The sequence below is a fragment of the Hermetia illucens genome, chromosome 2 (assembly GCF_905115235.1).
Source record: "Hermetia illucens chromosome 2, iHerIll2.2.curated.20191125, whole genome shotgun sequence".
NCBI classification, from domain to species: domain Eukaryota; kingdom Metazoa; phylum Arthropoda; class Insecta; order Diptera; family Stratiomyidae; genus Hermetia; species Hermetia illucens.
Window position 1 is genome coordinate 73,960,138 of NC_051850.1, and position 12,439 is coordinate 73,972,576.

A 12,439-nucleotide genomic window follows, 5' to 3' on the forward strand; every position below is an offset into this window, starting at 1 on the left:
TCTAGACGGCAAAACCGGACGGACTGGTCACAACGAAAAAAGGATACAACCCAAAGACCGCGAGTAAATCCAATATTTAAAATCAAAAGAACCAAAAATATAAACCAGAAGACGGCCTGGTCTTATTATGCTTCAGGTTAAAGTTGCATAATTCGGCAAGTCCTTACCGCTGGAAACTGTCTTGAGACGGGCCAAGAGTGTGTAGGGCCGGGCATCCAATTGATGAGGATCTGCTTGTTTGCTGGTCATGTGGTAAGGGCAAGTGGATCTGGTGGGGAGATGGGCCGAAGGAACAGCCCGGGGCTCGTCCTCCTTGAACTGGAGAAGATGCTAGTAGGACCCTAAGCCAAGGTGGAAAAGCCTACGCCGAGAGTTGTGTGGCCAATGGGAGGACGGGCTGCTGGCATCCAACCAGGAGACAGTAGCTGTCGAGGGCAGCACATTCGGTGCAAGCCGTAGCACCGCTGGGCTGAAACCAACCGTCGGGACCTCCCGGAGCGAGGCGGCAGACGGACTAGTGGTTTCCAGCCTTTAATCCACTGCCGTCATGCTGGGTGTAGCGAGTACCATATATAGTACTCCTAAACCGAAACCTTCGACGTCGGGAACCCTCAAAAGTAAAGACCGACTCCCGGACGGAGTCTTCTGGTGAAACCTTGGAACTGCTTGTTCATACGCACTTTCCCGCCAGCGAGCAGGACTGTGAGTACTACGGCCTTGCTTGAAGGGTTTGCAGCCACCCTAGGCGTGCGAGACTATCAAATCGGTAATTATCGAGGATAAGATGGCCAGATGGCATAATGCCAGTCATGCTACAGAAGCAGCAGGGAAGGGTTGTGCCGTGGCTTGTTGAGATTTGCCGGAGCTGTATCCCTTTGGATACGCACCGCAGTCCTGGAGGCGCGCACGAATGGTCTCCACACCGAAGGCAGGCAGGAGCGGCTATGAGTACGCGAAAGACTTTCGACCAATGAACTTCTCCTCTTTCGTGCTGAAGAGCGCGTCCTGGACACCCAATTAAGAGAGAATTTGAAGGGAACGACTTTCTCTAAGGCAAATCTGTAGAAATCGCTCCCCACGAGGTAATTGGCACGTCTGAGCAGACACTGCAATGCAAGCAGTATACCCTAGCTGCCTTCTTAGATATAGAAGAAGTATTCAACAACGTTAGTACCAACGCCATCAAGGAAGCAGTATTGGATTAGCGTGGTATCATGCGCATTGGATTATATACATGATAAGTACCAGGATAATCCACTCGGATCTGGGAGCTCACCACTTGACCACCACCATGACAAGGCTACCTGAATTTCACCTACCACGGCTGAATGAACAAAGATTGGTTCCTTCTTCCAATGTAAAGTATCTGCGTGTAATCCTGGATCCAAAAACTAACTTGGAGATTGAATAAAGAATGGAGGGCTAAGAAGGCCTGTATAACCTTCTATGCCTGCAAGAGAGCCTTTGCAAAGAAATGGGGTCTCCGGTTGAGGATGGTTGTCTGGATGTTTTCCGCTCTGCTGCCCCAATCCTAACGTACGGCTCTATTGTATGGTGGCAGGATTTGGGAAAAAAATACAATAGAACGAAGCTTAATGGGATTCAAAGAACCGCGTGTACAGGTGCTACTGGGGCTCTGCCTCTCTCAATGTACTCGTGCATCTCCTCCCCCTAGAGCTCCATATTAAATACGTTGTAGCGTGCAGTGCCATCAGACTATCTATCCGGACACACGTAGCTGACGACACTGCTGGACCGCGAAGCCTTACGACCACAGTAACATCCTTGACGAAGTACCTTGGGAAATCTGGGCATTCCCCACGGACTATGCCACACGTTAGCTGAACTTCAGGAGAAACTTTGCTGTGGACTTTCCAACCCGGGCAGAGTGGAAGATCGGCGGCGTGTTTCAAGGTTATGTCATAGTATTTATCACCAATAGATCATAGATGGTCTGTGGAGTCGGCGCGGGGGTTTTCTCGAATACATACAGTGTATCCGAGTCGTATGGTCTCCCAGGTTTCACCAGTGTATTCCAAGCGAAAGTACTGGCGGTACTGGAAGTCTGTCGATGGCTGGAATGAAATTCGAGCCCCAAGCGTAACATAGCCATTCAGACCGATAGCCAAGCGGCCATTAAGGCCTTGTACTCAGCGACGACATCCTCCAGGCCGGTGGTGTAGTTCAGAAACGCGCTGAACAGTCTGGGGAAAAAGCGGAAAGAGGACGACGTGCCTGAAGGAGACTTTATCGAAGTAGTCTCCAAGGCCCAAAAATAGAAGGCGAAAAAGGATAAAAAGAAACAACGGACTCCGTCGCCAGAGACACGTTTGTTCAAAAACAAGGAGGCTGCCAACCCAAAGCCAGTAGCGGAAAAAACGAGGAAACGAAGAAGGACTAGACCGTCGGCTCTGCTCATTAAGCCGACGGAAGGCAAGACATTTGCGGAAGTCCTTAGTGAAATCCGCTACAGGATGAAACCCGAGGAGAACGGAGCAGAGGTGTCTTCGATACGGAAAACGAGGAGTGGTGGAGTTCTCGTCGAACTGGGCCCAAAGACAACCAACAAGAACACGTTCTGCGAAGCGGTCAAGGGGCTATTGGGGGAGAAGGCTCTTGTGTCCAGCCTAGAACCCATGTGCTCTCTAGAAATACGGGATCTTGACTGCCTCACAGAAAAGGCCGAAGTAGAGGAGGCGCTAAAGCGTGAATGTCCAGAGGTGACCAATGCCCGGGTAGGTATTACCTCTGTAAATGCTCGAGGCCAAAAGCTCGCCGTGGTGGAAGTCCCCGAGCAATATGCGAGGAAACTCCTTAACAGCGGGAGAATCAAAATCGGATGGGTAGTATGCAGGGTACGAATGCGGATAGTCCCCACCAAGTGCTACAGGTGTCTGGACTATGGACACACGTCAGCAGCTTGCAAGGGTCCGGACAAGAGGACAGCATGCCGGAGATGCGGCCAAGCGGGTCACCAAGCGAAGACTTGCAAGGAAAGCGAGAGTTGTGTTCTCTGCAGGGATCGTGGCGCATCTGGCGAAAGCGTTGCACACACTACGGGCTCGAGAGGGTGTGCGATCTTCAGGGCGGAATTGGAGAGGGCTAGGGTGCGAACGCCATGATCTGCACTTTGCAAATTAACATGCACCGGAGTGCAACCGCTCACTAGTTGCTAGCACAGTTCGCCGCGGAAGTAAATGCTGATCTAGCGCTGATTAGCGAGCAATACCGAAACAAGGACCCGTCCTCATGGTATCTCCACTTATCCGGCACCGCTGCCATCTGGGTTCGGGACGACGTTCGACTTCGTGTTCTTGCCGAAGGCCGATGGGACGGATTTGTCTGGATCCGGTGTTTAGGACTAACGTTTTTTAGCGTTTACCTGACGCCGAATTAGTCGATTCCGGACTTTCGGCGCCGGCTTGATGCTCTGGAGGACGCCGTTTTGAGCACGGAGGGACGAATCCTGATTGGCGGTGATTTTAATGCCAGGGCTCTTGAATGGGGTATGCCTCAATCAGACTCCAGAGGGAAACGGATTCTGGAAATGGCGGCGAGAACCGGGCTCGTAATTTTAAACACCGGATCCACGCCAACGTTTCGGCGCCCAGGTTGTGAAGAAAGCATTCCTGACATCACTTTTGCCTCGGAATCTCTGGCATCATCGGTGGTCGGGTGGCGAGTCCTAGAAGACTTCTCGGCAAGTGATCATCAGTACATTGCGTTCGAAGTAATTGACGCTGCTTGCCGGCGAGCACCAACACGACGTTCCTCCTGCGTGTGGAATGTCGCGAGGGTGAACATCGGAAGGTTCGTCGAAGCTCTTGGAGCAGGTAGAGCCGCGCTGGGGGGCACTCCGGGGGGTGGTGGTGTCGCAGCTGACACCGTCGTAAATTCAGTGATGAATCTGATAACGACGGCGTGTGAGGATTCCATGCCACGGAGAGGCCCCAGGCGCGACAAGCCTTCTATGTACTGGTGGACGGCGGAAATTGCCGACCTACGGAAGGAGTGTCATAAGCTTCGCTGTTTGGCACAACGTTTGAACGCCAACGAGGAGGCATGTGCCATAAAGGCACAATATAGATCAGCAAAAAGGAGACTCCGAAGCGCTATAAATAAAAGCAAAGCTCGCGGCTGGCAAAATCTTGTTAATGAGGTGAATGATGACCCGTGGGGACTTGGCTATAAGCTTGTCACTCGGAAAATCGGGGCTCTGCGGAAGCCCTGCATATTGAGCACCGACCAGATGGACCGCAATGTGCGGGCATTGTTCCCCAGACACCCTGTACGGGTTGATGTAAATAGCGCGGAAAGCGTCGTGGATTGCCCCCTTTCCACAATGGGAGAACTCGAAGAAGCGGTTTTCACTAGGAAAAACAGGAAGGCGTCAGGTCCTGATGGCATCCCGGCGGAAGTTTACAAACTGGTGTTCCGCCAACGGTCAGGATTGCTGCTCGAAGCGTTCAACGCGTGCTTGAAGGAGGGCATTTTTCCTTGTCGATGGAAAGTGGCCAGACTCGCGTTGATCAGTAAGGGTAAAGGAGACCCGGAGCTCCCGTCTGCACACCGACCGTTGTGTATGCTTGACACGGCCGGAAAAGTGCTCGAGAAGCTCATCAGGGGTAGACTCGCTGAAGCGATCCGTGCTGCCGGGAACTTATCCGCAAGGCAGTTCGGGTTTAGAACAGGGAAATCTACAGTGGATGCTGTTATGGAGGTCGTAGATGCGTTTAATCGGGCCGATCCGTGCTGCCGGGAACTTATCCGCAAGGCAGTTCGGGTTTAGAACAGGGAAATCTACAGTGGATGCTGTTATGGAGGTCGTAGATGCGTTTAATCGGGCCGGGACACACAGCCGCCGAGCTCGACGGATAGTGCTCCTCATAACGCTTGATGTCAGAAATGCCTTCAATTCCGTAAGATGGACAGATATGCTAGGCACACTAGAGAACTCCTTTCACGTGCAAAGCTATTTCTTGCGGATATTGAGGGATTATCTGAAAGATCGCTCCCTCTTCTATGAGACGTTAGAGGGCCAGAGGAGGATGGAAATCACGTCGGGAGTAGCGCAGGGATCCATCCTAGGGCCGGACCTCTGGAACGCTTCCTACGATAGTCTGCTGAGACTCGATATGCCCGAAGAGTCGCGCCTGGTCAGTTATGCAGACGACGTTGCGGCACTTGTTGCCGGACGCACTGTTGAACAGGCGCAAAGCAGACTTGGCATATTGATGCGACGGGTAAGCGGATGGATGACTGCTCACTGTTTCAACCTTGCGCTGGAAAAAACCGAAGTAGTCATCCTGACCAGAAGGAGAATCCCGACCTTGCGTCCCATATCGATCGGCGAGTTGACCATAGAGTCAAAACCAGCGATTAAATACCTTGGTTTAATGCTCGACTCGAAGATGAGCTTCTTCGAGCAAATCAAAGTAGCCGCGGACAGGGCTGCAGCAGGAGTCGCGGCCTTGAGTCGGCTAATGGCGAATGTGGGCGACCCTATATCAACTAGGAGACGTCTCCTCATGGGAGCAACGCAGTCCGTTCTTCTCTATGGTGCGGAGGTATGGGCTGATGCCCTTGACAAGGAGGTGCATTGTAAACGCCTCGCTCAATTGCCGAGGCGGGGAGCTTTGTGAGTGGCGTCTGCTTATCGCACCGTTTCCGAACCGGCTGTGATGGTGATTGCGGGAGTGATCCCCGTTGCCCTCCTTGCCAAGGAGCGCAAAGCTATCTATCGCCGTAAGGACGAAAACTTAAGAGAAGTGGTTGCACGCACCCTTAACGAGTGGCAACTTTCTTGGCAAAATGAGCCAAGGGGCAAGTGGACTGCGCGGCTAATCGACAAATTAGACCCATGGTTGAACAGAAAGCACGGTGAGATTGATTACTTCCTTACCCAACTTCTAAGTGGGCATGGAGGTTTTCAGTCTTATCTGCACAGGGTTGGGAAGGCGCGATCTCCTGATTGTGTGTTCTGCAATAGAGTGGCGGATGACGCTGAACACACATTTTTCTCTTGCGAGAGGAGGGACGGCCTCCGCCAGCAGCTTTATGCAGACACAGGGGAGCTCTCTCCAGACAACATTGTCAGAGAGATGCTGAAGAGCGCTGGCAGCTGGGATCGTATTGCGCATTATGTTCGGGCTCTTCTTACTACGGAAAAGATTGAACTCGACCGGCAGAGGGATTGGACGGTAAGGGGTTCCCTGAACTAACAACTCCCTTCCTCCCCTCCCCTCCCGTTGGTGAAAGGAATTCCCAAAGCCGGGAGAGCGGGAGGGCTAGCCCGAACTAATGTGTCAAACGGTTCCAGGCTATTTCTCTGATGACAGGGAGGTGTTTAGTTGGTAGTCCGCCAGCGTGCTGTTGCGGGAGTCTAACACTCTGTGCGTAAACGCATTCACCTACCCTACTCCCAAAAAAAAAAAATGTCTTCTGGTAGCACGCAGGTCCAAAGTGGTCGTGAAAAGCGGAAAATTTTTAACGTGGAATCAAATGCAACTAACGAGTGTTGCAGACTCCGTAGTGACTGCACGCCTCAAGTTGGACCTGCGACGGTTTAGAAAGGGATAAGACAAAACAAATTAGATACATTACATTGTGGGAAACAAAAACTTATTAAAATCGATTCAATGTCAATCTGTCGGTTTGGTGAGAACGTGTGGTCTGTAAATCCTTTTACATACAACGGGTGGCATAATTTTGCATTTGGTTTAAGGAGTGCCCCAATATATGAAAGAGGGGGTGTAACATTTTATCACCACTAAACTGCACGCAGATGAGCGGTAATATCAGAAGCGAAATAGAGCTAGAAATAGTGGTGGAACACTTCATGGTCATCAACGCATATGAGGCCAGCTGTGCAACTAAGCCATGTAAGTCATCAAAGAACACACCCTGGTCGAACAGCACCCCAGTCACAATGAGAACGGAGGTGCGAAAACGACGTATAGCAACGCCATCAGGAAAGTAAGAATTCTATGAAAGAGAAAGAATAGAATAAACCAGGGGCAGCATAGACTTGGAATATATGTATATATACAAAGGAGGTGTGTAAGAAACTACGAACAGTTTTCCATTCGTAAATGACTAAAAACCCAAAATATTCCTTCATATTTTTTTTAAATTACAAATTATACGTACACATTACAGTTCACCCTAAATAAGCAAACATTGCCAACTACCGATTACTATACTTTGATCGTACACATATTTCCGATTTACTTCGTGCACAAAAGAATACATATGTACATATACAGTACGTATATTGAATACTGCTGATTCCATATACAAATATATCTATCTGAATTACGTACTACCCCAAAGCTTCAGTAGCATATACATATAAATATATACATTTTTGAATCGAGTAATTGATGTTGATATAAAAATGATTAAAAAACTAAAACAAAATATTTCCCTGCCATTTCTGATTCATATGAGCTCCATTTGTTATGATTACGTTATAACGTTTTAGAATGCACGAAATTCCCATAAATTGGAAAAGTTAAAAGTTTCATCCTCTATAAATTTCTTAATAATAGTTGAATTTCCTTCGAACTTCCTAAAGTTATGCCTTATGTTATTCCTAGGATTATGCCAAGTTTTGTACTTCTAGCATGAATTTAATGGGCGTTTGCGGCAATTTTTTTAATTTGTTCAGATTTCGGAACGGGATGTATTTTGAGGCCTAGATTTCGTTTAGATACACCACTGTGACTTTTTCAGATTTTTCGATTGGATGGATCCTGAGAACGAGACCTATTCCAATTTTTGGGGGTCATATTTTGAACCCTCACTATCCAATGTTTCACCCGATATCAAATGTGGCATCAGTTTTGAAAATTACTAATTACTACCCCCACTCTTGAACTCAACATAAAATGGCGCCACTTGCTATATGTAAGGGATTCAGAGACAACACGTTTTCACCGAATTTCGTGACAATCCGTTCAGCCATTTCCGAACAAAATGGGGCGTGACAGGCAGACAAACATCGAATCGATTCTGATTTTTTCACACAAAATCTTAAAAACCAAACAATAAGTGTTCTGAAAATCATAGTCTGAAATGCAAATGGACTGCAACAGCACTTAAGAAAAGTTAGAAATCTTCCTTAATACTGAAAATATAAACATCTTATCTCGAATAGCTACCTTACGGGGACCACAAACGCTAAAATCCGTGCTTATGCTCATATCATACAATACATCCCAGTCCGTAAACCAATCGGCGAACTACAATCTTTGTTAAAAAAAATTGAAGACAAAACCTCGCAGTTTCTACTATTAATGTATAACTATTTAATCAAGATGTAAAAATCTCTTCAATATACTTTTCGCTCCAATCTAGTCTTAAACAAGCCGAAAACCGGCTTAAAATGTTTTGTTTATTTCTTCAGTAAGTATATTAGAGGGCAGAACTATCTTATTTACACGTAGCCCGTAATGTATATGTATATTTAGCATGTCAAATTACACACTTTAATGTAATATTGACATTTAGTATTAAATTTACAAGAAAAGGGCAGTTTAAGCTTCCATAATTTTATCAGTAATTGTAGAATTTTGATTAAGCTTGGGAATGTCATATTTCTTTTTTTGGTATGTGACTCTAGGACAAACTTAAGGGGATTACTAATCATTTTCCCAAAACAACATAGTAATATACCATTCTTAGCTTTACTTGACAAGATATGGATGTGGAGTATAGCGAAAATGATCTCGAGCGACTTGTCCAAAAATGGAATATTCGCCTCATGCAACACTACCTCAGATTAAATCTGAATAAAACTGAGTGTTTGACATGGGGATCAGCATGAAACGGACACAATCACTGTCAGCTGCAGTGACCTGCCCAGAACTGAGCGACTTAAACATCTCAGGTCAATGCAGAACTGCGTTATGAATTTGCTTCACAAGTTGCGTTAATAACCTGGATTAAGTGGCGTTCCAAAACTGGTGTTCTTTGTAATCGATGTATCAACGAACGTCTCAAGTCTAAAATTTACCGCAATGTCGTCCGTCCTGTCGCAATCTGTGGTTCTAAGTGGTGGCCAACCATAAACAAGTCGGAATACCGGAAGCTCGCGCTTCGGATATAAAAGTTTTATGTTCATCTTATGTGAGAAACTTCTACGCACATTTTTCCATTCATAGGTATATAGTCACAAATTCAATATATTCCTAATATGCGTACATATTACAGACAGATATTATTCTCACCCTAAACAAACAAACTGCCTATTACCGAATACTGTGAATATCCATGCATATATAAATTGTTCGTATTTATGTTCCCGGTTTACTTCATGCACAAAAGTATACATTGTACATATATAGTATGTATATTGAATACCGCTGGTTTAATGTACTAATATATCTATCTTGATTAAATAGCCGGGAACGTCATTAGCTCGTATATAAACCTACATACATGTCTGTCTGGAGTAATTAATATTGATATACAAATGACCCAAAAACTTAAAATAAAATATTACTTTGCGACCCCCCATTCATGTGAGCTCACTTGGTGTGGTATTGACGAATTGATATGGGATGATGACGTCATAAATGTTGTAGAATGCACAAATGCACAAAATTCACAATAAATGGCAAAGTTTCACCCTCTATAATTTTGTTAGTAATAGTTACCCAAATTGTGCCTTATGTCGTCCTTTATGCAACATTTTATAGTTCTAGCATGAATTTAAAGGGGTTTTCAGCTAAATTTCTAAAATATGCTAATATATTATTATTGATTTTATTCATGCAGATATCGGAACGGGATGTATTTTGAGGCCTAGACTTCGTTTAGATACACCGCTGTGATTTTTCAGATTTTCCGGTTGGATAGGTTCTGAGAACGAGACCGGTTACAATTTTTGGGGGTCATATTTTGAGCCCTCCCTTACGTTTCACCCGATATCTAATGTGGGGCCAGTTTCGAACATTACTACTTGAGCCCTTTCATTTGATACCCCACATGACCCCATTCTGGGGAAAAAAAAGCACATTCAATTCACATGTACGTTCCTCGACAATGGAAAGTGGCCCAAGTTATAATGGTCCCTAAACCAGGAAAGGAGCCAAGTAAAATCGAATCGTATCGGCCAATATCGCTATTCCCCACTACCGTTAAGTCATTAGGCTTCTCCTTAAGAGACTGAAACGAATCACCAGTTCGGTTTCCATGAAAAACATTTCACAATTCAAGAGGAGCACATGATCACAAATCTGATAGAAAATGCAATGAAAAAAAAAATCACACATAAAACGATGACCTTCCATAATTTTGTAAATAATTGTTGGATCGGTAATATGCTATTATTAACTTTATTTGTGCAGAAATAGGAATGGAATATATTTTGAGGCCTAGATTTCGTATAAATGCATCACTGTGATTTCTTTCAGATTTTTCGGTTGAATAGGTTCTGAGAACGAGACCTCTTTCACGCAATCAATCGGATCAATATCGGAAATAAAACCATACCCGAAAAGAAAATTAATTAAATTTTCCTTGACATTTATCTCTGAGTTTGTAATTATTTTTGAAAAACCTTACCAATGAAAACCTGAATAAGCTTCACGCAACCAGGATAAATCATTCTGATACCAAACGTTTGGACGGCAAAGTATGCAGCCACTTGACATGGTAGTGCTGATTTTAAAAGGAATTTCATCCGGCTCAATTTTTGGAAAATAGTTTTACTATTCCTGAAATAAAAGAATGTTAATAAATACATTTTTTGTATCATATTTTTCTACTTGCCTTGCTTGACTAATTTCGAAATCGATGGGCCAGCTTCTAAAATCAAAATCGAATAACGCTAACGCTCTTCTAGTTTCAGCACAGGGCATGCTACCATATTTATTAAAGACTTTCATGAAGTTAACATAAGAATCTGATTTTGACCGTCCGATTCCTCTCATGCATAACGATATCATGAGAAGCACTCCTATTCCAGCAGCAAACTTGACTAAAGACAGCATTGATTCAACAGCAAAATAACCACGACGGACCAGGAACGTTAATATTATCGGTGAAGTGTAATATCCAATGTTCCACATTAAAGATAACTGGAATAAAAAAAATAATATTTACATAATGGTTAATATACAATATGTTTCTCAGTGATAAGAAATCAATCATATATGATAACTTTCAACTAAGCACTCGTGTAAGTTCTTCTTGCCTTTTCCGCCGCATCTTTCATTATAATTTTTTTTTTATAATTTCATTTGGTTTGTACGTTTTATTTTCAATACATGTATACATCAGTAAATCATATTTAAACTTGTTGATAAAAACGCTATTAAGCAAATCTCAAAGCGTTCATTTATCAAATAAGGCACCCTCCATTGATGGGAAAACTCGCCTCGAAAACCTTTCATCGCAACTACATACCATACATATAACGGTGTAAATTCACGTAAACTCAGCCAAAATTTTGATTGAATTGTAAAAAAATTTGACTGTTTTTTTAATTTCATATTTTTTACAAACGTGGTATACGGCGATTCTTACGGAGTAAAACTCAAAACCATTTTGAAAATAGAAACAAGTCGGGAAACCGGAAGCTTGACGCTTCAGACATAAAAGGTTTTGTGTTTCCCTATGTGAAGAGCATAACGTAGTTTTCAATTGGATGATAGCATTGACCCGAGATATTAAAATCGCTCACTTCTGGGCAGGTAACTGCCATTACCACAACTGAGCGATTTAAATATCTCGAGGGGCAGGTTACTGCCATTGTCAGAACTCAGCGATTTAAATATCTCGAGTCAATGCTATCAGCCAATGGAAAACTGCGTGATGAAATTGCTTCACGCATTAACGCAACCTGGATGAAGTGGCATTCCACAACTGGCCTTCTTTGTGATCGACTTATCAGCGCACGTCCCAAATTTAAAATTTACAGCAATGTCGTGCGTCTGCCGCTCTCTATAGTTTTAAGTGTTAGCCGACTATAAACGACAATTAACGGCATCTTGCGGTAATGGGGACGAAGATGTTGCAATGCGCTGGTGGCGTGACACGTTTTGATCACGTCTGAAATGAGAATATCTGCGATCGATACGGGTTTGCATCGATCGTGGAAAAACGGTGAGAGAAGCGTTTTCGATGGTGTGGGCACGTAATTCACGCTAACGAGAATACACTTACCAATATTGGTATGAAGATCGAAGTCAATGGAAAGCAACCAAAAACCCGGCCGAAACAACGGTGGCTTGATGCACTGGATGGGGATTTAAAGTCCTCGCGATTACATCCTAATCAGGCATTTGATAAAATAAAATGACGAAACCGATCACGACGAATCGAGCCCGCTTGTGAACGGGACAAAGGCTGAAGAAAAAGATGTGAGGAGCGACAAGTGCACGGCAGCTCCTTGTCACATAGCTAAAAATTCCATTGCCTCTATTTTTAGAAA

General features: G+C 44.7%; 1 protein-coding gene across 1 annotated transcript in view; it reads right to left on the reverse strand.

The window, feature by feature from the left end:
• The window catches only part of LOC119650101 (phosphatidylserine lipase ABHD16A), a 123,693-nt gene that overhangs the window by 61,716 nt on the left and 49,538 nt on the right, over nt 1-12,439 (reverse strand). Inside the window, exons 3-4 of the mRNA XM_038052621.1 lie at nt 10,777-11,084; nt 10,570-10,721 (exon numbers count right to left, since the gene is read on the reverse strand). Of these exons, the coding sequence (XP_037908549.1) occupies nt 10,570-10,721; nt 10,777-11,084 (460 nt within the window). The remainder of the gene's footprint in view (nt 1-10,569; nt 10,722-10,776; nt 11,085-12,439) is intronic.